The 27,974-nt window shown below is 51.0% G+C and overlaps 1 protein-coding gene and 1 pseudogene across 3 annotated transcripts; one reads left to right on the plus strand and one right to left on the minus strand.

Moving 5' to 3' along the window:
* Positions 1-1,547: 1,547 nt before the first annotated feature.
* On the minus strand, positions 1,548-27,937 carry LOC125522538 (tropomyosin). 3 transcript variants are annotated; one of them, XM_048687587.2, is made up of 12 exons: positions 27,799-27,937; positions 27,612-27,698; positions 27,391-27,524; positions 16,687-16,745; positions 16,551-16,605; positions 16,385-16,432; positions 6,059-6,095; positions 2,534-2,577; positions 2,383-2,454; positions 2,243-2,290; positions 2,037-2,156; positions 1,548-1,807 (listed from the first exon to the last, which is right to left on the minus strand). In XM_048687587.2, exons 1-12 carry the CDS (start codon positions 27,845-27,847, stop codon positions 1,727-1,729), a joined length of 834 nt encoding a protein of 277 aa, XP_048543544.1. In that variant the 5' UTR covers positions 27,848-27,937; the 3' UTR covers positions 1,548-1,726. The 3 variants fall into 3 exon arrangements, with proteins under 3 accessions (XP_048543544.1, XP_048543545.1, XP_048543546.1); XM_048687588.2 differs by lacking the exon at positions 16,385-16,432; XM_048687589.2 differs by lacking the exon at positions 6,059-6,095 and having other exon boundaries at positions 16,417-16,432.
* Positions 23,696-24,768, plus strand: LOC147959629 (uncharacterized; annotated as a pseudogene).
* Positions 27,938-27,974: the final 37 nt, after the last annotated feature.

Consider the following 27,974-nt stretch of genomic DNA (forward strand, 5'->3'; position numbering starts at 1 on the left):
CACATACCGAAACCTGTTGACAGGTCACCGACAACTCCAAGGGTCCGCCCTACTGCTTGGCAGCCACCACCGAATGATCATGTTAAAATTAATGTAGATGCGGTTGTGCCGCGTGCTGGTGGAAGGGGGGCTGTGGGAGCCGTTTGCCGCGATGCATTGGGTGTGTATTTGGGGGCCTCGGCAGTTGTCTTCAACAACATAGAGGACCTGGAGGTGCTTGAAGTTCTAGCTACCAAGGAAGCGATGGCGCTTGCCGAGGACTTGTACGAGCAGAAGGTTTTCATCGCCTCAGATTGCATGACAGCGGTGGAGGCGATCAAAGGAGGAACGACAACAGCATATGGAGCAATCATCGCCTCAGATTGCATGACAGCGGTGGAGGCGATCAAAGGAGGAACGGCAGCAGCATATGGAGCAGTGGTACATGAAATAAGGGATAGAACTCGTTTTTTCACATCTTGTTCTTTTAGTCATGAATTTCAATCCTCGAACATTGAGGCTCACAACCTCACGAAGCATGCATTAACGTTGGGGACCAGCCGCCATGTTTAGTTAGGCCACCCCGACGATCTTTTGTTCGTCTCTGTAAACATTGTGACGGTTGAATAAAAGTTTCGCGAGTTTGTCTAAAAAAAATCTAGCCAAGGACGAGGGCGCATGCCTCCGGACGAACGGCTCCAGGCACAGGAAATAGCCGAGCCACCAGTGTCAGGGACCATAGGCCTGGCGAGTTCCTGGCGCCAACGTCACGTGCCTTGCCATGCTCGGCTGGAGTTCCCGCCGACCAGCGGGTTGAGGCAGCAACAAACTGGCAGGCTGCGGTCCTGACCAGGCCGGCAAAGAGCGTGGGCTCCAAGGGCGCATACCTCCGGACGGACGGCTCCAGGCACAGGAATGGACGAGCCACCGGTGTCGGGGACCATAGGCCTGGCGAGTTACTGGCGCCGACATCACGTGCCTTGCCATGCTCGGCTGGAGTTCCCGCCGACCAGCAGGTTGAGGCGGCAACGAACAGGCAGGCTGCGGTCCTGACCAGGCCGGCAAAGAGCGTGGGCTGAGGCAACGTCGGTGGCGGTTGTGAGCGGGTTCCGTGGCGGCGGCATCACGTGCCTTGCCATGCTCGGCTGGAGTTCCCGCCGACCAGCAGGTTGAGGCGGCAACGAACTGGCAGGCTGCGGTCCTGACCAGGCCGGCAAAGAGCGTGGGCTGAGGCAACGTCGGTGGCGGTTGTGAGCGGGTTCCGTGGCGGCGGCAGCTACCTTGGCAAGGTCTGGAAATGTCCATGCTGACTGCCGGAGTGAACTTTATGAAGACGGCAGTGGTGACTGCCGGCTGCCGACAGAGACTGGAGCAGCACGCCATGACCGGCAGTACAAGAGGAGTTGAGGTCGTCGCACACCACCTGGCAAACTGACCAATTCATCTCCGTCATTGTCCGCATCATTGTCCGCATCGTTGTGGCATCTGGCGCTATACCTGAAGTTTCTGAATCTCAGAATGACTTGTTTTGCTGTATGTTGCTGACAGGCTAAATACGATGCTATCCAAGCAGAAATCCAGAATTTTACAATTGTGTTTTCGTTACACTTGTATCTCAGGTGTGCACAGAAAAATGCCCTTGTAGATTAATACAGGTGGAAAATATAAACCGCCCAAGCGCAGCCTACGCCAGCTGCGCATATACATACTTTAAACGCACTGAACCTGTGGCAATCTGCGGCTGAGTTTATCTTACACCCATGGACTCCCCGCCTAGTTCTACATTGTACTCCAGTCCGCAGCAGCATTTAATAGGATCAGAAACTCCCTGCAGGGAAAGATGTTCAGCTTCTTAAGACTGCACATGGCATCATTGAAAGTAACGCACTCCCTCCGATCCAAATTAATTGACGCAACTTTAGCACAACTTTGTACTAAAGCTGCGTCAATTAATTTGGATCGGAGGTAGTATATGTATTTCTCCATGAGAAGAAGAAAAAGGAAATCAATTAGATTAAATCATGGAGCAACCAAACTGAAAAGTATCGGTAAAACACCTTCATTTTAATGATTTGTTCTTCAAGAGACTGGAAGTACTCGGCTTCTCCAGCTCCATCACCTTGTAGACCTTTGTATTCCTCCTCCAAGGACTTAATATCCATCTCCTGTACTGCAGCCTGCAGGCACCAGGATGAAATAACACACATGGAGAATGACTTGATAACAGAATGATGTTTACGGTTAAGAAACACACTGAACTTACAGGGAATCTAGCAGTTATGTTGCTCTCCTGCTCAAGGGTCTGCTTACACTGCAAAGTTAATAATTCTTTAGTTTAACTAAAACAGCAATTGCGACTGCTTGGCAGATCTAGGGCCATAAGAGTCTCCAGAACTAGAATACTTCGCTGATTTCTAAGAGGAGCTGTGATCCTTTTGCTTTGATATCCAGTAGCTTCTTTCCAACGTCAGATTCCTGTTTATTAGTTAGTGAGCGACACATGACAGGTTGGATGTTCCTTTGCTACAGGAGGAGAATGGGAAGCATGGAATACCTTGTCTATGCTCCCTCCTAAGTTGAGCACTTCATACCTCTTCCCTGCAATAACACAACAGATCAATATTCAGGTGAAGCTATTAGTTACAGTTTCACAATTGACAAAATTTCCTATTTATGTTATCCAATGTAACAGTTTCACAAGTTAAAAGTCAAGATGATATCTAGAATGGTGCAGACCTGATAGTAAGCTAATAGTTTAATCTCAAAATTTCAAGCAAAGTAACATCACTCAAACAGAAAACAGGTAATATAAACAGAGCCTGGTCAGTGCACGCATGTAGTTTGCTAATTGCGTCGATCAAAAGTTCTTTTTTTTACTAATTGCAGAAAACCACCTCATGTAGATTGTTCAGATACTCCATATCAGCAGCACTGCTTCCATTCATCAAGAAGCTAGTACATAGCACCTGAGATGGGACCATTATGCTTCCATGAAGTTTGCTCCTGGCATCCTGGCAGCATCCAAGATTGGAACTGACACTGACAGGTGGGGGGCATGATTACCTCACCCAGCTCATGTGTGCTTCGTAGTGCAACACAGTATCATCCTCACGTAGCTTCATGGCTGCCAAGTTTGAGGAGCCCATGCACAAAGTGTTTGTAGCTACCCCTTGTGACCTAGCTTTGCCGCTCTATGTGCACCCTTGGACAACGGCTCAATTGCACCATGTAGCTGACTCGCTGCCCCTGTGGCATCTGCCTCCTGTGTATTCCAATGACGAGACCATCAACCACTCCATCCCACTCACCTCGTCCAATCAAACCAAGTTGCCCCACGACCACCCTGTGAGGCACCACTCTGAGAAAATGAGCCAAGCTTGTGTTATTTATCACCTAGTACCAGAGCAACTTAGACTCCTTAGTGCATGCTTATGGTTAGCATTGCATAGTAGTCAGTTCAAAGTGACAAAAACTTCAACACAAGTCTAAGGGTGTGTTCCCAAGAAAACATGTCTAGTGATGTGGGTTAGCACTTGAAATTAGCAAGTCGCTTATATAGCAAAAGAATGTTCCAGCCTTAAGGGTAGATATGGGCGAGTGGTAAGTAAGAGACTGGTGCAGTGACGCAGAGGCATGGTGGGGTGAAGGAATGTGCAAATCGAAAGCACAAGGCACAGGTAGCTTAGGCCCACAATTATAGGAGATGGTACAGTCAGGATGTTGCTACTTTGATAATCAGGAAATAATGGCTACTGGCGAAAGAGAGAAAAGATGGATAAGTTAAGCTACCCCCACGAGGCATATCAAAGAATCATGCTAATGAAACCGCCTCCTAGAGCTCCCCGGTGGGTTTTAATGGCTTCGCAAAGGTTTGGTAGCTAGTTTCTAAACCTTAAGGGTAATGTAGTCGGACGCCAAACGACATGGCTGTGTCAAACGTCATGGTATTAAGTAGACTTCTCCAACAACAAAGCTTTTAGTCCCAAACAAGTTGTGGTAGGCTAGAGGTGAAACCCATAAGATCTCGCAACCAACTCATGGTTCTGGCACATGGATAGCAAGCTTCCACGCACCCCTTTCCATAGCTAGTTCTCTTTCGATAATCCAGTCCTTGAGATCCCTCTTTATGGACTCCTCCCATGTCAAGTTCGGTCTACCCCGACCTCTCTTGACATTATCAGCACGCTTTAGCCGTCCGCTACGCACCAGCGCTTCTGGGGCCTGCGCTGAATATGCCCAAACCATCTCAGACGATGTTGGACAAGCTTCTCTTCAATCGGCACTACCCCAACTCTATCTCGTATATCATCATTCCGGACGCCGTCCTTCCTTGTGTGGCCACACATCCATCTCAACATACGCATCTCCGCCACACCTAACTGTTGAACATGTCGCCTTTTAGTCGGCCAATAACTCAGCGCCATACAACATTGCGGGTCAAACCGCCGCCCTATAGAACTTGCCTTCTAGCATTTGTGGCACTCTCTTGTCACAAAGAATGCCAGAAGCTTGGCGCCACTTCATCCATTCAGCTTTGATTCGATGACTCACTTCATCGATATCCCTATCCTTCTGCAGCATAGACCCCAAATATCTAAAGGTGTCCTTCGAGGCACCACCTGCCCATCAAGACTAACCTCCTCCTCCACGTGCCTACTAGTACTGAAACCGCACCTCATGTACTCGGTTTTAGTTCTACTAAGTCTAAAACCTTCAAATTCCAAGGCTTGTCTCCATAGCTCTAACTTCCTATTGCCGACTATCATCGACTAGCACCACATCATCCGCAAAGAGCATACACCATGGGATATCTCCCTGTATATCCCTTGTGACCCCATCCATCACCAGAGCGAAAAGATAAGGGCTCAAAGCTGACCCCTGGTGCAGTCCTATTTTAACCGAGAAGTCATCAGTGTTGCCACCACTTGTTCGAACACTTGTCACAACATTATCATATATGTCCTTGATGAGGGTAATGTACTTTGCTGGGACTTTCTGTTTCTCCAAGGCCCACCACATGACATTCCGTGGTATCTTATCGTAGGCCTTCTCTAAGTCAATGAACACCATATGCATGTCCTTCTTTTGCTCCCTGTATCTCTCCATGAGTTGCCGTACCAAGAAAATGGATTCCGTGAGGCATGAAACCAAACTGATTTTGGTCACGCTTGTCACACTTCTTAAGCGGTGCTCAATGACTCTCTCTCATAGCTTCATTGTATGGCTCATCAGCTTAATTCCATGGTAATTAGTACAACTCTGAACATCCCCTTGTTCTTGAAGATTGGTACTAATATACTCCGTCTCCATTCTTCTGGCATCTTGTTTGCCCGAAAAATGAGGTTGAAAAGCTTAGCTAGCCATACTATAGCTATGTCTCCGAGGCCTGTCCACACCTCAATGGGGATACAATCAGGGCCCATAGCCTTGCCTCCTTTCATCATTTTTAGAGCCTCCTTGACCTCCGACTCCTGGATTCACCGCACAAAACACCTACTGGTATCATCAAAGGAGTCATCCAGTTCAATGGTAGAGCTCTCATTCCCCCCATTGAACAGCTTGTCTAAGTGCTCCCGCCATCTATGCTTAAGCTCCTCGTCCTTCACCAGGGTGTTAGCTACGATCACCGTCAGATCGTCCAAGATGGAAGTTTCTTCACAGAATCACTGTCACATCCTTGTTTTGCCTCTTCTACTAGTGCCCCCAACCGAACCAACAACCTATCCAACTCCGTGATTCGGTTTTTGGTAGGAGCACGAGTCTCCAACTTGCATAATTCATTGACTAGCTGTGTAAAGCATTCGTAATAAAGGCATGTATGTATTTTTTAAAATCATTAAAATGTTATGTTGGAACCTTTGTTTGTCATGTGTATGAATAGTACTCATAGGTGTGGAACACAAGCTTTTCCTCGACTGGTGAAGATGGGCGCAGTTGGGTCCTGAAGAAAAACTAACCCCACGCCAAGGCAAGCTAAGTAACATGCATACAACAAGCATATGAACTGACTCATGTCCGAAGATGGAAAGAATAATTAAAAGCCACTATTATTTGACTTTTTGTTTAGCAGAACCCGTACCTTCAAAAATGTTCTGCTTGTTCATAGGTGCTTCAACCTGCATGGGTGCATATGTTACAACGATGATCGAAACAATATATTGCCTCGCTTAACAAGAGCGTGAAACGACAAAGAGGGAATGAATTAATAAAAATCCTTATGGTCCAACTTGCATAGTAGATGTTGGATATCAACTTACTCAATTCAAAGTGGCCTAATAACTGTCAAACATTCATGTACAACTTATGCAAGAGTTGAATTACCATGAATAAACACACCATACAAAGTTATTCTCATGCTTAAATTACTTTTACTTCGGTTAGAGGTAAGTGGTTGTTTGGTTGTCTCTAAGCTATTAGGGATAGAAAGTTTTTTTTGTTACAAGGAGACACATTTGAGCCATGACAGTTAACAACCATATCTTCTCTTCAAGCTAAGCTTATGACGAACTTGACATACAGGATCCAATGTCATTAGTTGACTAAGCGGTGACAAACTCTCTAGTTTGTTGTGTTTTGTTTTACTTCTTTTTCTTTTAGCTACAAGGACTAGAATCATGTTGGTATGCATGTATTTGTTCAAGATCATCCAATTGTTGCTTTGGCTTGTCTTTGTGTTTGCCAATTGGAAGTGACAAGAACACATAGGATTCTCTAGTCTCTATCTATGCTCATTTTACCTAAATTCTACTCCATCTATGCACTCGATCATTTGTTCTGCAAACCCTGGAAGTACTGGATGATGTTCCAAGAACTACCGACCAAGTTTCCACCTTCAAAAATTCTCTGAGGTGTTTGAAACCTCTAGTAAAATCTCTATATGAGTTATCGAATATTTATCTTTTTTTGTTTGTGGATTTTAATCTTTCATCCCTGGCACTGCTTTAAACCAAAGGCTCGGTACCAGTGGTCCTTTTGTTTACGATACTATCGGACAGTGTACCGAGTACGCACCTCTACAGGTTCACTTCGATCCATATGTGCTTGTTGTGCTCAAGCTTTCCAATCGCCTCTGCCATCATCATTGTCGTTTTGCGACATTTCCATGCACTTTCTCCGTTAAATCTGCTTGACGCAATATAGTAAATCTTCCGTCATACTTGCCGTGCAACCGCCAGGGTATTTGCAGACCCTAGCCCTAATCCATGTTTAATTTTAAGACTAGATCTGCTTAGAATCTTTAGGCCGATATATTCTTCTCAAACACCCCACAATCCATGCAAGATACACTAAAAATCCATCGATTTTCATCCTGTAATTTCAAATCTTTTACACAGCCCAAAACCATCGTAGTAGTACCTCTTGATACGACCGGAACAATGTTGAGCTAGCGTCCAAGATGTCACTGTTCAAAACTATTGCTCGGAATTGCCGACGCTATTTTAGCAGTGTGCCCTGCAGCTTTATAACCCTGCAGCTTTATAACTGCTTGGTACTACCGGCTAAATTTCTATTTGGAACTATCAGACCTTGCGGAAAACTAAAAATTGCGTCATTTTAATTTTTCCGTTACTTTCTTTGTATCCATGTGTATCTTACCTCTACTTCTCATCTATATATCATCCATAGGCATTTGTTGGTCTGCTTTGCTCATTGGTCTGCTTAGTTGTCTGCTTGCAAGATGTCTGGATCAGGATCTAACTCTAATGCTATCTACAGTGATCATATAGCCCTGGATGTTGGATCCTTTTTTTTCGAGAAAACACAAAGAGACTTTTGCGTTTCTTTTCATTGAGAAGGAAGAGTTGAAGTTACAATCCTCGAGAGGCACGGGTAGTGAGCAATGCAAGGAAATTAATGTACATCCCAAGATCGGGGCATAGTGTCATGGAGTCCGGAAGCGCCAGCTCAGGCCCAAAGCTTTGCCTCGTCCCTTATCTTCGCAACCAGGCTGCTGACAAATGGTTGGGCACCCTCGAAGACACATTCCTTATGGTGTTTCCAAATCATCCATGTGGCGAGAAGGGCAATGGGGGTGAGGCCTTTGCGCATGGGTTTTGGGGTGTGTTGTTAAGAAGCGTGCCACCAGTCCAGGAGGGAGGCGTCATCGTTCGGCGGTGACATGCGCAGTTAGGCAAGCATCTCGTGCCAAACCTGTCTGGGAACGGGTAGCAGAGACGCAGGTGGCGCATCGACTCGGGGCTCTGGCAGCAGAGGAGGCATGAGCTGCGGTGCTGGAGGCCGCGGCGAACAAGGCAGTCCAGCACCGATCCTGGTCAGCTAGTCGGTGGAAGAAGCACACCCGAGGTGGCGTTCCTCCAAATGGCTTCCAGGAGCTGCTGCGGAGCGAGCCCTGGAAGGTGGCCTGATAGTAGGATTTCGCAGAGTGAACACCGCTCGAAGTCCACTTCCACAGTAGGTGATCGGGCTTCGTGGTCAGGGTGGTGTGCCCGACGGCATACCAGAGCTGGATGTACTGTCCGATCTTGTAGACGCCCGGTGCGCCATGGATGTTACGAGCCCAAATGTTGGCCAGAAGTCCATCAGAGACGGTTCGTAGTTTTCGGCGGCGCTTAGCGACGCAATCGGAAGGCTACGGAGCAATCTCGCTGACTGAGCGCCCGCCGATCCACTGGTCCTCCCAAAATAAGGCGGTGCGGCCATCACCCATTGCCATCGAGGTGGAGGAAAAGAATAGAGCTCACTCCTCGGCACAGAACTGCAAGTCTAAGTTGCTACATGCTCGCTTGCTATGAGTGCGGCTCAACCAAAGCCATCGCAAGCGAAGCGCCAGCCTGGTTCGCTCTAGGTCTTGGGATGCCGAGGCCTCCAAACTCAATTGGGTGACAAGTTCGGCGCAATTGACATGGCAGTTGCCCGCTATTGGCAGCTTCGCACCCAGCCCACAGGAACCCTATCTTAATCTACCCGAGATGCCTGATGATTTTCTTGGACGACGCAAAGACCAACAGCTGGTGTATGGGGATCGCATAGAGGACAGACTTGACTGTCGTGAGGCGCCCAGCCTTCTTCATGAGTCCTGCTTTCCAAGATGGAAGTTGTCCTTGTGTCGTATACACGAGAGGCTGCAGCTGCGCGGCAGTGGGGCGTCTCACCGTTATTGGAATTCCCAAGTGAGCGGGAGCTCAACGATTGGGCACCCCAGGAGCTAGACAACAGGTGTTGCTACGCCGATGTCACAATGGAGGGTGGCGGAGCTCTTAGCGAAGTTGATGCGGAGCTCGGAGGCGTGGCCAAATAGCTGGAGGATCTCCTTCACCACAATGACCTTAGCTGGCAATGGGTGACAACACAACACGATATCGACAACATATAGTGAGATTGTCAGGATGGAGCGTCGCAGGTGCGGCTGATACCAAGAGAGACGACACGACTGATCAAACGCCCAAGCACATCCACGGCGAGGACAAAGAGCTATGGGGACAGCGGGTCACTTTGTCGGAGGCCGTGGCGATGCCAAATTGGCGGTCTAGGGGCACCATTGAGGATTCGCGTGCTCGCCAAAGGTAGCAGGATTGCAAGCCATTCCAGGAAGCGATCCCTGAAGCCATAGCAGCGCAATACCTCAAACAGGAACGGCCATGAGATGGAATCAAAGGCCTTCATGAGGTCAAGAATGAGGAGGACTCTGGGGGCCTTGAGCTAGTGGAGCGGGCAGGCTGATTGCTTACCAGGACAAAGTTATCGAGAATGTTGTGCCCTGGGATGAAAGCGTTCTAGTTCGAGCTAACGAGGCCATCCAACTTAGAGGCAAGGCGCAGCGAGAGTGTTTTCGCAAACTTAGCGACAAGATGGATCAGACTAATAGACCTGCAGTCAGCGAATCCGACAACATCGACGCGCTTGGGCAGCAAGGTAAGGAGCACTTGGTTGAAGCGGCAAAATCCTTGTCCGCACATGTCATAGAGCTGCTGGAAGACGTCCACAATGTCCTGCTTAACCGTGTGCCAAGAGGCACGAAGGAACTCGGGAGTAGAGCCGTCAGGGCCCGGCGCCTTGCATGCAGGAAGCCGCTTTATTGCATTCCAAATCTCCTCCATGTTGCGCCACAAGGTTCAGCATGCAGTCGCGATCGACAAAGGTGCCCAGTAGGCCATCGAAGTGTAAGAAAGTCGCTTCCTCCACATCGGTGTGCTCGATGAGGACGCAATCGCGGAGGTGATGTTGTGCATCCTATTCTTCTGTCGGCAGTAGGTGCTCTGCCGGTGGAAGAATGATGTGTTTGCATCCCCATCCTTCAGTGAACGTCGCCGAATTCTGATCTGTAAGTTGGATAGGATCACCCATGCGCTCAGATTCCAGACCATGACGAACTCCGTCACCCTCATCCTCCACAATCATGGTGTGCATGATCACACATGTTGCACTTCCCACAACGTCTCTGCATCTCATATTCTTGCAGGTCCTCGAACAACTGCAAAACGGGTTTGGAGCACTCCAAATGCCCTTCTCACCCCTTCGATCAAAGTGGGCATTCGCGGTCAATCCACATGACCCACAATAGGCCTGCATAATCACCCACCTTCATATCCATCGTGCATGGCACGTTGGCCTTAGACTTTTCACTTTTTATTTGCAACTAGACATCTGCACAAGCTAAGTTCATGGCTCAATCGATTCATCTACGTTTGTCACTAGCTTCTAGTGCATGTAGCACGAAGGCCGGAGCAACACCAGAACCGAATTGATTAGAATACTCGACCAACTTTGTACAGGTTTTGCTCACGGCGAGAAGTGTCAACCAGAGATAATAATCAATCAACCGACTCCCCCATGTGTACATGTGCCAAGTTGCCCTCGCCAAAGAAAGTAATCAGCAAGTCAGCATTGATGTGTTGTGGTAAGGCAGAGCATCACCTCAGGCAGGCGTGAGCGAAGTTCAACGAATTCAGGGCACATGCAGGCTTGCGGCGCCCACAGGCCCCGCATAAAAGCTTGGTATTCTACAGCATTGCTCACATAACTTTTTCGGGCAAGTCAACGACCGCAAGGAGCTCGCAACCCATCCCACTTGCATCCTGAGTCATGACCATTTATGGTATAGTTGCACGAAGGAGCTTCTCCCGCACACAATCTTGCAAACAATGGAGACCGCCACAACACATTGATGTCATTGTGAGACCCAGGCAGCCCAAAGAGTGCCAAATCCAGAGGCCTTCTAATGCATTTGCTTCAAGAATGGTGGGCTTCTTACAATGGTCCTGATATTGTCCTTGTAGAGCATATGGGCAATTCTTCCATTGCCAATGCATGCAATCCAGGGATCTGCATACCTGGCCACCCTCTTGCTTCCTACAGTGCCAAGTACTCCGATCCAAACACCTTGATCACCGTAGTAGCAAACCTGACCATGGCTTCGAGACATGTGCTTTCGGACATCCGGAGGTACTCCGTGCCATAGGCAAGCATCCTTAATGTAGTCGTGCACTTCTGGTAACTAGAGAATCCAATGTTTCCAACGGCATCCTTCTTCAAGATGAAGCAGTCATCATAGGCCCGAACACTATTGTAGAGGCTATCGAACACAGTTCGCCTCATCTGGATCAACGGCAGAAATAGTGCTCGAATAGCACATCGGGAACAAAGTAGTAGTCCATCGACATCATATGCCCCGTGCCCTATTCTAATTCATCACTCTATGTCCCTTGGTTGATCCCTTGAAATTGAGAGCATGCGCCTCCGCACATTGGGCATCATCAATAACGCGAGCATCATTGTTGTTTCATCCTTGTATTCGTCCTCATTTGACAAGGACATATAAATGAACTCGGAGTAGAACTACTCATCGTCCGAATCCATTGTGTTTGCTTCAAAGTAAACAACAAAAAGTAAAATAAAAATGGCTATGGCATTTGGCCGAACACTTGTCGGACATGGTGTCCGCCATGGACACAAATGTGCAGGGACGAAGGGTACCTGGCGGCGGAACTAGCGGTGGAAGGGAGGCGTAGGCATCCGAGTGTAGCGGCGGAGGACCGACGAGGGCTGGGCGGTACAGCAACGGCGGTGGTCTCAGACTATGCGGATACAGTGCAAGCAGAGGGACGGAGTGAGAATAGCAAGGCTCCGAGTGGGGTTTTTTTGGGGGGAGGGGGGAGGTCGGAGGGCTACATGGCGGAGGACCGGACGCCCGCAAACCTCCCCCAAGGGCCCCAACTTTGCTTCCAATTTGTGGGATTTCGGACGTCTGGACCATGTTGTGGACATTTGGTGCATGGCATTGGCCTAACGTGTCCAAACAGCGCGGTTCGGACATTTGCGGGCATTTCGATGCATGGCGTTGGAGATGCCCTTAGGGCTACCAGAAAGAGAACCAGGACAGTTGTTGCTGCCTGTTGATGTCCCTCAAGCAGCTCAAGCCAAAGAAGATATAGATTTGGCAAACCTAGTGACTGAGGCTCCATTGTATGTTGTGCCTCCATCACACTTATTTGTTAGTCGAGGACTAAGATGGCTGCTACTTCTGTTCATGCTAATAGAGGAACAGGAAGAGGTAGATCATGAAGGAGTGTTGGTCTAGCAAAAACGCAAAATCTAAAGAATGGCTTGTTGCAAAAGCTAAAGAAAGACAAAGGCTGGCAGCTATTCAAGATGCCTTGCTTCAAGGTCAAGCCATTACTACCAGTGCTAAAAAAATTCATAGAGAATGTACTTGTTGAACCAAGCTCAAGTCACTCAGTCCAAGATACAGTGCCTACAGAAGCTCAGGTAGAGGATGTGGCTCAAGTCACTCAGTCCAAGATACAGTGCCTACAGAAGCTCAGGTAGAGGATGTGGCACAAAGTTCTCCAATCACAAACACTGCTTTAGATAGTTTGACTGCACAAGATGCAAGTAAGCCCACTGCTCAAGATGATGTACATGAGCCAAGTGCTCAAGAGCATGTGGAGGACCAAGAAATTCAAAGTGATACTCAGGGTGCTTTTTTACTTCAAGCCCCTGTTTCTGAAGAGGCTCCTAGTTCTCAAGCCACTTTGTATCTGAGCCTAGTGTTCAAGATGCTCCTTAAGTTTCTATTGATGAGGAAGCAACATCAGCAGCTAAAGAATCTGAAGACTTGAGGATGTCTGGTACTTTGAGGAAATTCTTAACCAACATTAACCCTCAACTCAAGCTCAGATTGGTGCTGATGAAGAGCTTGCCAGAAAACTTTCAGAAGATATGGAACTTAAACAATAACATGAGGACTTATGGATATTTAGGACTTCTCTTTGGCGATCCTTTGCAGCTCCTGCCGCCGCTGCATCCCAGGTCGGGACGCCCCACTGCTGCACGTGCTCCCGTTTCGGCCGCCCTCTGGATCGAGCTGTCTAACGCTCCAGATCGAGGCTCTCCGTCCGCTCCTCAAACAATTTTCTGGATCGGTTTGGTCCTCGATTGATCCCGTCTCGCACATGCGTCGTTCCTCGGTGCTTGGTGCTCGCGCGCTTGAAGGTGATGGTTGTCGCTTTACTTCGACACCTTTTGCGACTTCCACCGGTGCTGCTGGCCGCTCTACGTCGACTCCTCTCACGATTTCCACAAGTGGCGGTGACCGCTCTACGTCGACTCCTCTCGTGGCTTCCACGCGCGGCGGTGACCGCTCTACGTCGATTCCCCCTATGGCTTCCACATAGGACTCTCAATCGACTCTACATGCGGCTTCCACGGGTGGTGGTGACTGCTCATCATCGGCAGGTGTTTCTACCTCGACCTCTTCCGTTGTGTCCCTGTCTGCGCGTGAGATTGCGCAGCTGCGATGTCTGCTTGTTGCTTGGGATTCTTCACCGACAGGTTCTGCAGGTTTCGTAACTGACTCTTCTAGCACCGAGAAACCACCTTCTACTCGTTCAGGTACATCCCCATGGATTTTTGATACTGGAGCATCTTTTCATATGACTAATGATTCTTCCACTTTGACCTCCATTCGACCTATTGAGTCTCTTGTTCGTGTTCTTACGGCTGATGGCACTCCCCTCCTTGTAGCTAGTCGAGGCACTCTTAGCACTTCTTCATTTCATGTTCCCTCTATCGCTCATGTTCCTCGACTTACAATGCAGCTCATATCTGGTGGTCAGATTGTTGACTCTAGTTGTAGGGTCATTCTCGACATTGATTCCTGTTCTGTTCAAGATCGTTGCACAGGTGCTCTGCTTGGTGCTGGCCCTTGACGCTCTGATGGTCTCTGGGAGCTTGACTGCCTTCGTATTCCCTCTGCTGCCACCGCCACCAGTCTCGCAGCCCCTGTTGCTGCATCTACCAGCTCTTTTCAGCACTGGCATCATCGTCTTGGCCATTTATGTAGTTCTCGTCTCTCAACTTCGGTTCATCGCGGTGTTTTGGGGTCTGTCTCCGGTAACGCTTGGTTGGATTGTCTGGGTTGTAGGCTTGGTAAGCACATTCAACTACCCTATCATCACAGTGGGTCAGTGTCCGAACGCCCTTTTGATCTCGTACACTATGATGTTCGGGGTCCAGCTCCCTTCGCTTCGAAGGGGGTCATCGCTACTATATCATCTTTATAGACGATTTTTCTCGATACACTTGGATCTATATACACACAAAAATTGTTGCCATGGTTCATACCCAATATTCCACTCGTGTTTTTCGCGCAAATTCAGCTGGTGAGTACATCTCCCATGCGTTGCGAGGATTCCTTGTTGAGCAAGGTACTCTTACTCAGTTCTCTTGCCCTGATGCTCATGCTCAAAATGGTGTGGCTGAGCGCAAGTATCGTCATCTTCTTGAGACGGCACGTGTGATGATGAACGCCGCCTCTCTTCCGCCGCACTTCAGGGCTGAGGTTGTTACCACTTCCACCTCTCTCATCAACATTCAGCCATCTGCTGCTCTACAGGGTGGTATTCCTCTCGGGCGTCTTTCTGGTCATTCTCCTGATTATTCAGTGCTTCGTTTGTTTGGTTGCGTTTGCTATGTTTTGCTTGCCCCTCTTGAACACACCAAACTGAGCGCTTAATCTGTTGAGTGTGTCTTTCTCGGATACAGTGATGGGCATAACGGCTATATTGTTGGGATCCTGTCGGTCGCCGGATGCTTATTTCCCGGGATGTGACCTTTGACGAGTCTCGTCCCTTCTACCCACGTCCATCCTCCTTGGCCTTTTCCATGGACATCTCTTTCCTTACGTTTCCAGATACACCTCCCTCTGTGCCCGGTATTCCTACTCCTCGTCCCGCTGTCGTAGATCCGACGTCATTCTCTCCTACGGTTTCTTCTCCTCCCTCATCGCATGACTTTCCACCTTCACTGATACATTCCCCATCTCCACCTCCAGTGATTCCACCTCTTCCCTCCTTTCCTTTCCATTATACTCGTCGTCCACGTGTTGTGGGTGAGTCTACTGATGTGCCCTCTACTTCTGGTGTGTCGTCTTCCTCCTCTCAGCCGACTTATGGTCTTCGTTCTCGGCCTTGTCCCCCCCTGACCGATATTCTCCTTCTCACTATGGTCTTTTGGCCGTTCTTGAGCCCACTTCTTATCGAGATGCTGTTGTTAATCCTGAATGGCAGTTTACGATGGCAGAGGAGATTGCTGCCCTTGAGCGCACCGGCACGTGGGATCTGGTTTCTCTTCCTCCCCATATTTGTCCCGTCACTTGTAAGTGGGTCTATAAGATTAAGACTCGCTCTGATAGTTCTCTTGAGCGTTATAAAACTCGTCTTGTGGCTCATGGCTTTCAGCAGGAGCATGGTCATGATTACGGTGAGACTTTTGCTCCTGTAGCCCATATGACCACCGTCCGCACACTTCTTGTTGTGGCCTCTGTTCACCACTGGTTCGTTTCTCAGCTTGATGTTAAGAATGCCTTTCTCAATGGTGAGTTGCACGAGGAAGTTTATATGCAACCACCACCTGGGTATTCAGTTCATGATGGCATGATTTGTCGTCTTCGTCGCTCTCTCTATGGCCTTTAAGCAAGCCCCCTACGCTTGGTTTGAGTGTTTTGCCTCTGTGGTCACTGCAGCTGGTTTTTCGCCCAGTGCTCATGATCCAACGCTGTTTGTCCACCTTTCTGCTCGTGGTCGCACTCTTCTTCTATACGTCGATGACATGATCATCATTGGCGATGATTCTGAGTACATTGCCTTTGTCAAGGCCCGACTCGGTGAGAAGTTTCTTATGTCTGATCTTGGTCCTCTTTGTTACTTTCTTGGGATTGAGGTTTCCTCCACCTCTGATGGCTTTTTTATTTCCCAAGGAAAGTGTACCCAGGATCTTCTTGCTCGTGCGACTCTTAGTGATGAGCGTACTCTTGAGACTCCTATGGACATGGACTTCCCGAATATACAACACATAAACTAGAATAACAAGGACATGGATTTTTTACATGAAATAGTAATTATGGTAAGAAAAGAAAACAAATTCACTATGAGAATTTAAGACTTACAAATGGTTCTATTGCAACCATCTTATTCTTATCTGAATCAAGCCATCCCTACAAAGTAAAAAGTGCACGGTTTCAAGGAAATAGCACTTGTAACTAGATAATTTTACTCATGAAACATATAATTACGATCAGAAAATATCGACATAGGAACAAACTAAATACTAACCTGATGCTCTTGTAGTTTGACACTCAAAGTTTCCATTGTCTTCGTGTAAAATAATCTGCCATTAGAAAGTAATCGATTAGTCTATCTTACAATTCAGAACTCACAGCATGATCCTTTTTAGAGGTCACAGATGTACCTTTTCTGGCCGAGTTTTGCAGATGTACTTGTGATTTCCAGCTGGAGGAGGTCTAACGTCTATGTAGGATGGCAAAGATTGTAATCGAAAGCATGCATGCGGGAAAAAAATCTAGGATGAACTATGATGTTGCAACTTGCAAGATAACTAAACTCTTGAGTATATATCTCTGGACACCACGAACAAAGGGTGGGAATTGAACATTTGTGGAAAAGAAAGAAAATGCAAGAATATAAGATTCCACATAATAGAAGGATGGTCAAATTTCTGATTAACAAAGGTCTCTTCAAAGAACACCTTTATAAAGTAACACATGTCTAATATACAGTTTATGTTTAGTCCAAATGAAACAAATCTTAAATTTTGGTAAAAGAACACAAAACCAGACGACTTACAGGGCATGAATTTCAATAAAAGCGATACGATAGGAACAGCTGCATTTCGTTGAAATAATCAACGTTTTTAAGGCGACGCCTTACCGCCTTAGGGAGGGGGGCGCTTTGGCGCCTAGGCGACGCCTAGGCGGGCGCTTTGGACGCCTAGGCACCCAAAGTGGTCGATTTTCCAAAGCGGAGGGGGAGCGCTTCGACGCCTAGGCGTCGCCTTAAGGACGCTTTAAAAACATAGGAAATAATCAGCAGATATTTATAGCAGTATGTCATGCCAGTGCTTTGTTACCATAGCAGTTCAATACTCATAACAAATATTAGCATATGCCAACTAACTTCTTGAGATGAAATGGAGCATGGACCGCATCAAATAAAACGTGGCGAGTATTTTTTTTTAAGAACAAGAAAATTAACCTGTCAACAAATACAAAGCGAAGTAACATCAAGTATATGCTCGTTTGTATTGAGATAAAGAACAAATCCTTTTGGTCCCAAACAAGTTGGGGTAGGCTAGAGTTGAAACCCATAAGATCTTGAATCCTAGTCATGGTTCTGGCACGTGGATAGCTAACCTCCACATGTTAGAACAGGGTTGAGCTGTGTAGTTATCATATTGTATAGGGGCTTCTTTGCTTATTTCCCTCGCATGTATATGTACAGTTGGCATGTTGGCCCGTTTAATAGAAGCTCACTTCATAACATCGTATAAGAGGTTAGGTTCCTCAACCGCCGCCCTCTCTTCATCAAGCCTCTCCCCTGTTCTTCCTGGCAGACCTGAGCTGATCCTGCTGTTGATAGCCACCACCGTTCTAGGCCGCTGCTTTCGCTGTCCTTCCTGGCCGGCGCCGCCATTGCTACGCCGTCAGCCTCCTAGTTCTTCTTCCCCACCTTGCTACTTCTCAGGACCAAAAGGAAGTGGTGCCCTGCACCAGACAAGAAAACTGGGTGTTTGATCCTCTGCGCCCTTTGCTGCTGCTCGTCTTGAACGACCTGCTGCTGCTTTCTCCTCCTGGTCTGCTGCCGCCATGAAGCCCCTGCTAGAATGGCGTCCTCCACCATGTTATGACCGGGCAGACTTATGCCCGTAGGAGGCCCACTGGGCAGGTTTAGTTAGGGGCTTAGCCCGCAAGTTATCTATTTTATTTTCATCGTGGTTATATATACTAGTTGTAAGATTCTTTGAGAATTAAGCAATAAGAATAATTCTATTGCACGGCTCCTCTGGGAGCCGGACCCTAACCCTAGCCGCCTCCTGCTCCTTGCGCCGCCGCCTCCTCCCTCGCGCACGACGGTTGTGCCGTCGACCGCGAGCTCCGCCACGTCCAGCACCCTCCTTCCCCTACAACCTTCGCCCTAAACCCGGTGGGGTCCTAGCTCCTACCAATTTGGTATCAGGTAGCTTGGGTCCGATCATGTCTGCACCACGGCCCACCCCGCCGCTGCTGTCCACCACCGCCGCATCACCAACCCTCTCCGCCGCGCCGTCCGACCTCTCCACCGTGCCGCTGGCTCTCCCCGCAGCGCTGCATGGTTGCACCGCGGGGCGCCTCCACCGGCCAGTCGCCGCCCTTCACCGTGCCGTCTACTCCCCGGCGGAGATCACCGGGGTCCTCAACGATCTCGTCACCACCGTCCAAGGGATCCGGCTATATCTGGCCGGCCCCTATGGGCCGCCGCCGGCCGCCGCGACCGGGCCAGCCGCCCTGCCGTGGTACTCGGCACACGCGGCGCCGGCCGGGCCTCTACACTACCACTGGCCGCTTCAGCCGCCGCCGCCGCCCCCAATGGCCGCAGTGGGCGGCGCCGGCCCTCGCCGCGCCACCCACGCCACCCGGGTCCGTCCCGCCTCAGCCGCCGCTGTCGGCCCCACCGCCGCCCAGCACGGGGCCCGGGTCCGCCACGCAGGGGGGCGTACCGATCCAGCAAGTACGCTTTCCGCCGTCGCCATCCCCAATCCCGGCCTGGCTGACCGAATCATCACCGCCGCCCGTCTACACGTCGGCTGGAGACCTGCCAGCGCCCACTCTGCAGTACAGCGACCCATTCGGCTCTGCGGGTCACTACACGGGTCGCGCCCATGCTGACCGGGCGCCCCAATCCTCGCTGCTCCGCACCTCCGAGCCAGTCGGCCACGACGCCCTGACCCAGACACTACCGCGGTTCGCCAAAATTGACTTCGCCACTTATGACGGCACGGAGGACCCCCTTAACTAGCTCAACCAGTGTGAGCAGTTCTTTCGCGGGCAGCTCACCCTCGCCTCGGAGCGTACCTGGCTCGCCTCTTACCACCTCCGCGGCGCGGCACAGACATGATATTACGCCCTCGAGCAGGACAAGGGCAACATGCCCCCTTGGGAGCGCTTCAGCGAGCTCTGCCTCCTTCGTTTTGGGCCACCGATCCGCGGGAGCCGCCTGGCAGAGCTAGGCCGCCTTCCCTTCACCTCCATGGTGCAGGACTTCGCCGCCCGCTTCCAGGCCCTGGCATGCCACGCGTCGGGCGTGACGGCGCAACAGCGGGCCGACCTCTTCGTTGATGGACTTCCGGATCACATCCGCGTGGACGTGGTGCTTCGGAGACCCCAGGATCTTCAGACGGCCATGTACTACACCCGCGCCTTCGAGTGTCGCGCCCAGTCCATGCAGCAGGCAGCCCCGGCTCGAGGAGGCCGCCAGGCCGCCAGGCAGCCCCCTGCGCCAGGCCGGCCACTCCCGGCCGCACCGGCGACTACCACCCTGGCCGCGACGCGGCCCTTCCGTCATCTCTCTCAGGCGAAGCAGCTGGAGCGTCGGCGCCAGGGGCTTTGCTATAACTGCGATGAGCCCTACGCGTCGGGCCATGTCTGCCCGCGCCTCTTCTACTTGGAGATGGCCGACTACATCGAGGAGGATGCCCCGGCCGACGGGCTCGACGCGCTACCGCCCCCAGCAGCTACCGAGGCCGCACCCGCGGCCGCCCCGGCGACGGCACTCGTGGTCTCGCTCCATGCGCTTGCTGACATCCGCGACGAGCGGACCATGCTCTTGCTGGTGATGATACACGGCGAGCGCCTGGTGGCCCTCTTGGATACGGGCTCCACACATAACTTCCTGCCCGAGGCTACCATGCGCCGCTTAGCGCTTCAGCCGACGGGCGGGGAGCAACTTCGGGTCATGGTGGCCAACGGCAATCGTCTCCGGTGTCATGGGCTCGCGCCGAACGTGTCCATCACCATCGGCAACGAACACTTCACCATCATGTGCGCAGGCATCGACTTGGGCTGTTTCGACTTCATCCTCGGCGTCGACTTCCTGCGCACCCTCGGTCCCATCCTCTGGGACTTCGACGCCCTGACGATGACCTTCTGGCGTCTCGTCTGCCACGTCCGATGGGAGGGCGTTGGGGGCGCCTCCCCGTCAACACCGCAACTCCAGCTGGTGGCGACCACCACCGAGGCCGAGCACCCACTGTTGGATCACCTCCTGCAGCAGCACGGCGACCTCTTCGACGAGCCCCGGGGCCTCCCGCCAGCTCGGGTGTATGATCACCGCATTCATCTCCTGCCGGGCTCGGCGCCGGTGGCAATCCGGCCATACCGCTATCCGCAGCTGCAGAAGGACGAGTTGGAGCGGTAGTGCGCGCTCATGCTCGCCACGGCCATCATCCGGATCTCCACATCACCATTCTCCACGCCGGCCCTCCTCGTCCGCAAGTCGGACGGCACGTGGCGCTTCTGCATCGACTACCGCGCCCTTAATGCCCTGATGCTTAAGGACAAGTTTCCTATCCCGGTGGTCGATGAGCTCCTGGACGAGCTACATGGGGCGCGCTTCTTCACCAAGCTTGATCTCCGGTTAGGTTACCACCAGGTGCACATGCACCCGAATGATATCGCCAAGACAGCGTTTCGGACTCATCACGGCCACTTCGAGTTCTTGGTCATGCCGTTTGGTCTCTCCAATGCACCGCCGACTTTCAGGCTCTGATGAACGACGTCCTCCGCCCCTACTTGCGTCGGTTTGTACTCGTTTTCTTTGATGATATTCTTATCTACAGCGCCTCATGGGCGGAGCACCTTCAGCACGTCGCCATCGTCTTCAACGAGCTTCGAGCGCATCATCTTCATCCTAAGCGCTCGAAGTGCTCGTTCGGGACGCCTTCCGTCGCCTACCTCGGCCACGTCATCTCGGCCGAGGGGGTGGCCATGGACGCCGACAAGGTGGCGGCAGTCGCCGCCTGGCCGACCCCGCATTCACCGCGGGCTCTCTGCGGGTTTCTGGGCCTCGCGGGGTACTACCGAAAATTTATCCGGGAGTTCGGCCTCATCGCATCTCCACTCACACGCCTGCTACGTCGCGACGCCTTTGCCTGGGATGAGGAGGCGACCATGGCATTCGAGGCCCTCAAGGGGGCCCTCACGACAGGCCCCGTCCTTCAGATGCCGGACTTCGACTGGCCGTTCGTCGTGGACTGCGACGCCTCCGATGCGGGGTTCGGTGTCGTCCTTCATCAGGGCGATGGACCCCTCGCCTTCTTCAGCAGGCCCTTCTCGCGCGCCATCTTAAGCTCGCGGCTTATGAGCGTGAGCTCATTGGCTTGGTGCAGGCGGTGCGCCAATGGCGGCCCTATCTGTGGGGTCGGTCTTTCCGAATTCGCACGGACCACTACAGCCTCAAGTTCTTGTTGGACCAGAGGCTCTCGACCGCGCCGCAGCACCAATGGATCAGCAAGCTCTTCGGCTTCGACTTCACCGTTGAGTATCGCCCGGGCCGCCTTAACACTGTGGCCGACGCTTTGTCTCGCCGCGACGCCAACCACGACACCGCCGTCGGCGACTACGAGGGGGCGATGCTCTGCATCCGCTCGGGGCCTACTTTCGCCCTCTTCACCGACATCCGCCGGGCGACAACGGCCGCGCCAGACGCGCTCCTCCTTCAGCAGCAGCTGGCTGCAGGTGAGCTGGAGGAGCCGTGGCGCCTCGCCGATGGGTTGCTCCTTCATGGGCGTCGGGTCTTCGTGCCAGTGCACGACGATCTACGTCACCAGGTGCTGTTGCTAGCCCACTCGGCGGGCCATGAGGGTGTGCAGAAAACCCTCCATCGGCTCCGCGCCGACTTCTACATCCCAGGTGATCGGGCCCTGGTCCGCGACTGGGTACGGTCTTGTGTGACGTGCCAGCGTAACAAGACGGAGACACTACGGCCGGCTGGTCTGCTCCAGCCCTTGGAGGTGTCGTCTCAGGTCTGGGCGGATATCTCCATGGACTTCATCGAGGGCCTCCCCAAGGTGGGCGGCAAATCGGTCATTCTCACGGTGGTCGACCACTTCTCCAAGTATGCTCACTTCATCGCGCTCGGTCATCCCTACACGGCCGCATCTGTGGCCCGTGCCTTCTTCGACGGTATCGTCCGCCTCCACGGGTTTCCCTCTTCGATCGTCAACGATCGGGACCCGGTGTTCACCGGACATGTCTCGCGCGATCTCTTCCGGTTGGCGGGTGTGAAGCTCCGCCTGAGCACGGCCTTCCATACTCAGACGAACGGCCAATCCGAGGTTGTTAACAAGGTGATTACAATGTATTTGTGTTGTGTCACAGGTGATCGTCCTCGCGCTTGGGTGGATTGGCTCTCGTGGGCGGAGTACTGCTACAACACCTCCTATCACTCCGCCCTGCGCGCCACTCCATTTGAGGTGGTCTACAGCAGGCCGCCCCCACCCATCCTGTCAGTTGATCCGGCGACGGCTCGGACAGAGGTGGCCAGTGATCTTATGCGGCGTCGTGACGAGATGCTGGCAGAGGTCCGGCAACGCCTCCTTCAGGCCCAGCAGCTGGCCAAGCACTACTACGACGACCACCATCGCGAGGCGGAGTTCGCGGTGGGTGATTGGGTGTGGCTGCGTCTCCTTCATCACTCTACGCAGTCACTGGACCCACACGCAAAGCGCAAGCTGGGTCCTCGCTACGCCGGACCTTCTGCTGTCTTGGAGCGCATCGGGAAGGTGGCCTACCGGCTTCAGCTTCCGGCCGGCGCCCGCATCCACGACGTCTTTCATGTGGGTCTGCTGAAGCCCTTCTGTGGGGAGCCACCTGCGGCCCCTCCAGCGCTTCCTCCAACCTCCGACGGGCGCCTCCTTCCAGGACTGGAGAAGGTGGAAGGCCCAGCTACGTCGCGGGGTGTGGTACGTGTTGATTCAGTGGGCTGGACTTCTAGAGGAGGATGCTACTTGGGAGCAGTGCGACGAGTTCCACCAGCACTACCCAGTCTTCCAGCTCGAGGACGAGTTGTTTGCGCAGGCGGGGAGAGATGTTATGACCGGGCAGACTTATGCCCGTAGGAGGCCCACTGGGCAGGTTTAGTTAGGGGCTTAGCCCGCAAGTTATCTATTTTATTTTCATCGTGGTTATATATACTAGTTGTAAGATTCTTTGAGAATTAAGCAATAAGAATAATTCTATTGCCCGGCTCCCAGAGGAGCCGGACCCTAACCCTAGCCGCCTCCTGCTCCTTGCGCCGCTGCCTCCTCCCTCGCGCACGACAGCGCCTTGCCGCCGGCGACCGCGAGCTCCGCCACATCCAGCACCCTCCTTCCCCTACAACCTCCGCCCTAGACCCGGTAGGGTCCTAGCTCCTACCACACCACCACCGGTGCTGCCCTAGTCCCCCGATGTCCTGTTATCTTTGATGCACGGAACTACAAGGACTGGGTGCAGTACATCAAGCTGCACATGAGGGGCCAGCTGGTCTGGGAGCACCTCACATGTGCTCTGGCCTGTCCTCTACTGCCCACTCCTTTGGCTAAGTTGGCCTTCCCTGTTGATGCCGGTAATACCGATCAACGTGAGATGCTAGATGCCTTTGAGGAGGCCACTGAAAAGAAGAGTATCATAATCAACTTCACCTGTACAATCAATGGACAAATGATGATGCTCGAGCCTCTTCTATCTTGGTGAACGGCATGGATGTTGATCTTACCATGAATGTGGTGGCCCTTACCATCAGATGTGGGAGCGCCTCGCCGTCATTACGAATCTACGGGGGGTGGCATGTATCTCTCTAATGTTTGTCAAGAGCAACAACTACAACAGGGAGATGCTACTGTGGATGACTAGGAGATATCGGATGTGTGGTGCCAATTGGGCTATCTGGGAGCTGATGTTTGTCACAGATGCAGTGTTGTGTGCAGCAACAAGCTAAGCTGGAGGTTTGTTGCCTCTACGAATTCCTCACTCGCCTCCGACCAGAGTTCGAGCAGAGTCGTGCTCAGCTATTGGCACGCCATCCTCGGCTCTCTCTGGAGGCCCTTGCTGAGGTGCGATCTGAGGAGTTACGTCTACGCAGCACGGGCTTGTTGTCGTCCTCTTAAGCAGTCCTGGCTGCGCGCGCTTCACCGCTATTGCATGGTGTGCCCTCTCCTACACTGGTGCCAGCAGCCTCCACAAGTGCTTTCTGCACCTATAGCAAGCAGGATGGTCACATGATCATGGAGTGCATCAAGAGAAAGAGACACGATCACCGTGTTGGCCATCCTCGTATGGACCCAGGAGGCTCCTCTAATTCTCGTGAGGGCTACCTTCAGAAGGTTCACCAGGAGATGCTCACCTTGCTGCGCCGCGTTGCTGCTTCTGCACCACCCTTAGGTTCTGCTAGTTCTGATGGTCAGACATCTGATCCACCACCACTCTTCGTCAGGTACATCTTTGCTCTAGATTCTTGATTCTGGGGCCTCCTTCCACATGACACCTGAAGTAGCACAAGGTTGTTGTGGAGGAACAAACCTTGCTGCTACAAAGTGTACAACACGTGTTGAAGGACCTACTTCAACGAGTTGCACTAGATATCGCTCTAGAGGTGGAAATAGGCCAATGTGGCAGCAGGAGTTCAATCCAAAACTCCTAGAGCACAAGATCTACTCAAAATCTTAGATAAGAACACCAAACTCTATTATAGGAAGTGGTGGTAAATAGTCTTGTTACAAACTAGAGGTGATGACTTCTATTTATAGGGCTTTGGGAAGCCCTCACATTTCACTTCTACTTATAGCTTAGAACACTCTAGAAAACATCACTTAAGATTCACCATTCTACTCATAGCTACTCATAGCTAGAAGACTCAAGAAAACAGTGGCTAGGTTAAGAGAAGAAAAGAAACACTAGACTAGAGTAGAAGTATCTAGAAGTAGCAAACAGATTTGACATATGTTTTTTCCTCTATTGTTCCTCATCATTCTCCCCTGGTTGTTTGGAACTCGACCTCAAGTTAACTTCATAGAGCGCTTCTTCTGGATGGTATAGTCAAGTCGCAACATTGAATGTGTTGGATATCCCCATCTCGCTTGGAAGATCTATCACATAAGCATTATCATTTTATCTTCCTCATAATAGAGAAGGGCACATACCTTCGCTTCTAAGCTTCCCTTTAATACCTAAAAGGCAATCTTTCTTTCCAGAGGTAGACCATCACCTTACCACCAACTTGGAATGATTTCAGCCTCCTTTTGCAGTCAGCAAGTTGTTTATATTTCCGATTTTGTGCTTTCGAAATACCATGAATTTCTTCAAACAACTCAGTGTAATTATCAGCAAAGGACGATACTGAATTTGAGTTTCCCCTTGATGGTAGCTTCACGAGGTCCACCACGTGTGATGGAACTTCATCGTAGACAATGAAAAAAGAGTTATTGTAGGATTACCCAAAAAATTGTTCACCGCTTCCATTTTGTCCATCTGTTTGTGGATAGGCAGTGCTAGAAAATCTGAATGCAGTGTTGACTTGCTTCCACAAAGTGAGCCAAAATGCAGCAAGAAACTTGCTATCGCGGTTTGAGACGATGGACCTTGGAACTCCATGAAGTCTGACCACTTCTCGAAAGAATAGGTTAGCCACATGATGAGCATCTGTTGTCTTGCGACATGGCATGAAATGAGCCATTTTAGAAATCTGTCCATGACCACAAACACAGCATCATTCCCTCGTCTTGTTCTTGGCTAACCCAAGACGAAGTCCATAGAGATATCCTCCCATGGAGCAACAGGAACAGACAAAGACATGTATAACCCTATGTTCTGGACCTAGCCCTTGCAATGTGGCACCGCTGAACAAACTTCCCAACATCTCTCTTTACTTGTGGCTCGTCTTAGTCATGGCATGCAACAAATGTTTGTGCAATGGACAGGTCGTGCTGCATCTCAAGCTTCCTGTGAACATCTTACTGAATTTCAGCATAAGAACCCAACCTTCTGGCTCAAGCACGAGCTGCTCATGGAGGGAACTGATGTCATGTGGGTCAGCACTATGTCTGCAGGTGCAAGCCCAAGCAAGACTCGGTGGCCACCATGTTATAGGAGTACAGGATTAGGTAAGTTCAAGCCTTAGGAAGTTTGATCTGAGTGCGATAGGGTTTTTTGTTACAAATAGAAGGTTTCCCCTATTGTGTTCAGGTCTAAGTCGGTTTAAAGAGTCCTTACTTTCCAAGTCATGTAAATTGCAGGATATATAATGCCCGGGACTGGTATTGAGAGAAACAAGCAAGAAACATAAATAGAAAAGGTAGGGGTTCTCCTCTGCAGCCCTATCTCCCCTTGGCATCACGGTACCCAAAGGCAACCTTCCCCGCCCCCGTCCTCCCACCATCCACCACTATCCCTTCGGGGACTTAGGCCCTGACAGCTGAATACCAACACCTGGATTACATTTGACGATTTGACAACCCAACGGACTGGCGCCGAAGGGGAAAAAATCAATATTAGGGTATGAAAAGCAAGAAATGTATCTCAGATGGGACAAAAATTTAACCCTCGGAACAGATTTTGGAAGAGCCAACCCCCGCAAAAAGAACATCGCATTTCAGAACTACCATTTAAGACAAAATATAACTGTCCAATTGCATCACTTCTAGTCTGCCCTTTTTCTTGGCGATTGCAAGGGAAACGCACTCACAACGCACCTCCTTAACACACGCTTCCAAAACAAGGATCAGCCATATCCACCAATCTCACAAAGTTCCTACAAATGCGCACAAGGATGGCAGGATATAAACCCTAGTGGGTGGAGTCCTGCCCTCCCATCTTCACGACCACAGCAAGAGGTGATTCTCCGTCTGCATTTTTTTAACGATTATGACCAACCAACTTCCTACTAATTCACAACAGCTGACGCTGTTTTCCCACTTCTACGAAAGCATGACTATTCACTCGTTAAATACCGTTCAACATAGCATTTCACGTCCTCCAACATGCCACAAAGGAGTGCCATCAAATAACTTATTACGGCTTACGTGCACATATTTCCAGGATAGCAAACTCCGCAAGAGCTACAACGAACAATCCAGGATCCTCACCTGCTTCAGCGTGGCACCCACGACCTCCAGTGAGGCGATCCTACCCTGCTTCTCAGCCATCTCCACACAGACATGCGCCCTCGCCTTGGCAAGGTGCTCGGCCTCGTTGCTCACCTGTTTCGCCTGCGCCCTCACTGCCCAAACATAAACAGCGACATCATCAACCAAGACGGCAAAATTAGCAGCGCGAATCCAGTGATAGAAACAAGAGACATTTGAACCTAAGGCGATGTCGCTGTCGTGAGCATCTATGGCCGTGCGCTGCCTCTGCTCCTCCGCTGACCGCTTCGCTGCCTCCTCTTCCAGATCTGCAGCCCAGCGACGCAACCATCGACAGCCGAGGCGGCTGGAGAGTCAGAGCGGCGGGAGCAGGGGCGGGGGAAGGGGCGGTGAGTTCGCGCGACGGACCGTTCATGTAGCTGCGTAGGGTCCTCATGTTTGCCAGGTACTCCTCCATGGCTGCCGGCCGGAGCGGTGGGTCGAGAAGGAATGTGACCTTTCTTTTGTGTGTTTGGGGTCCACCTCAACACCCTAAATCTATACCCATTTTGTCCCGATTTTATACATATGGGGTAGAAATAGGC

The sequence above is a fragment of the Triticum urartu genome, chromosome 7A (assembly GCF_056163025.1).
Source record: "Triticum urartu cultivar PI428250 chromosome 7A, HENAU_Tu73, whole genome shotgun sequence".
NCBI lineage: Eukaryota > Viridiplantae > Streptophyta > Magnoliopsida > Poales > Poaceae > Triticum > Triticum urartu.

Excerpts from the sequence above, each read along its gene's own strand:
- LOC125522538 (XM_048687587.2), bottom strand. The coding sequence starts at position 27,847 with ATGGAGGAGTACCTGGCAAACATGAGGACCCTACGCAGCTACATGAAC. Across the intron at positions 16,746-27,390 it reads TGGGTGCCACGCTGAAGCAG|ACGTTAGACCTCCTCCAGCT; the intron begins GTGAGGATCCTG and ends CATCCTACATAG. Across the intron at positions 2,157-2,242 it reads ACATAACTGCTAGATTCCCT|GCTGCAGTACAGGAGATGGA; the intron begins GTAAGTTCAGTG and ends TGGTGCCTGCAG.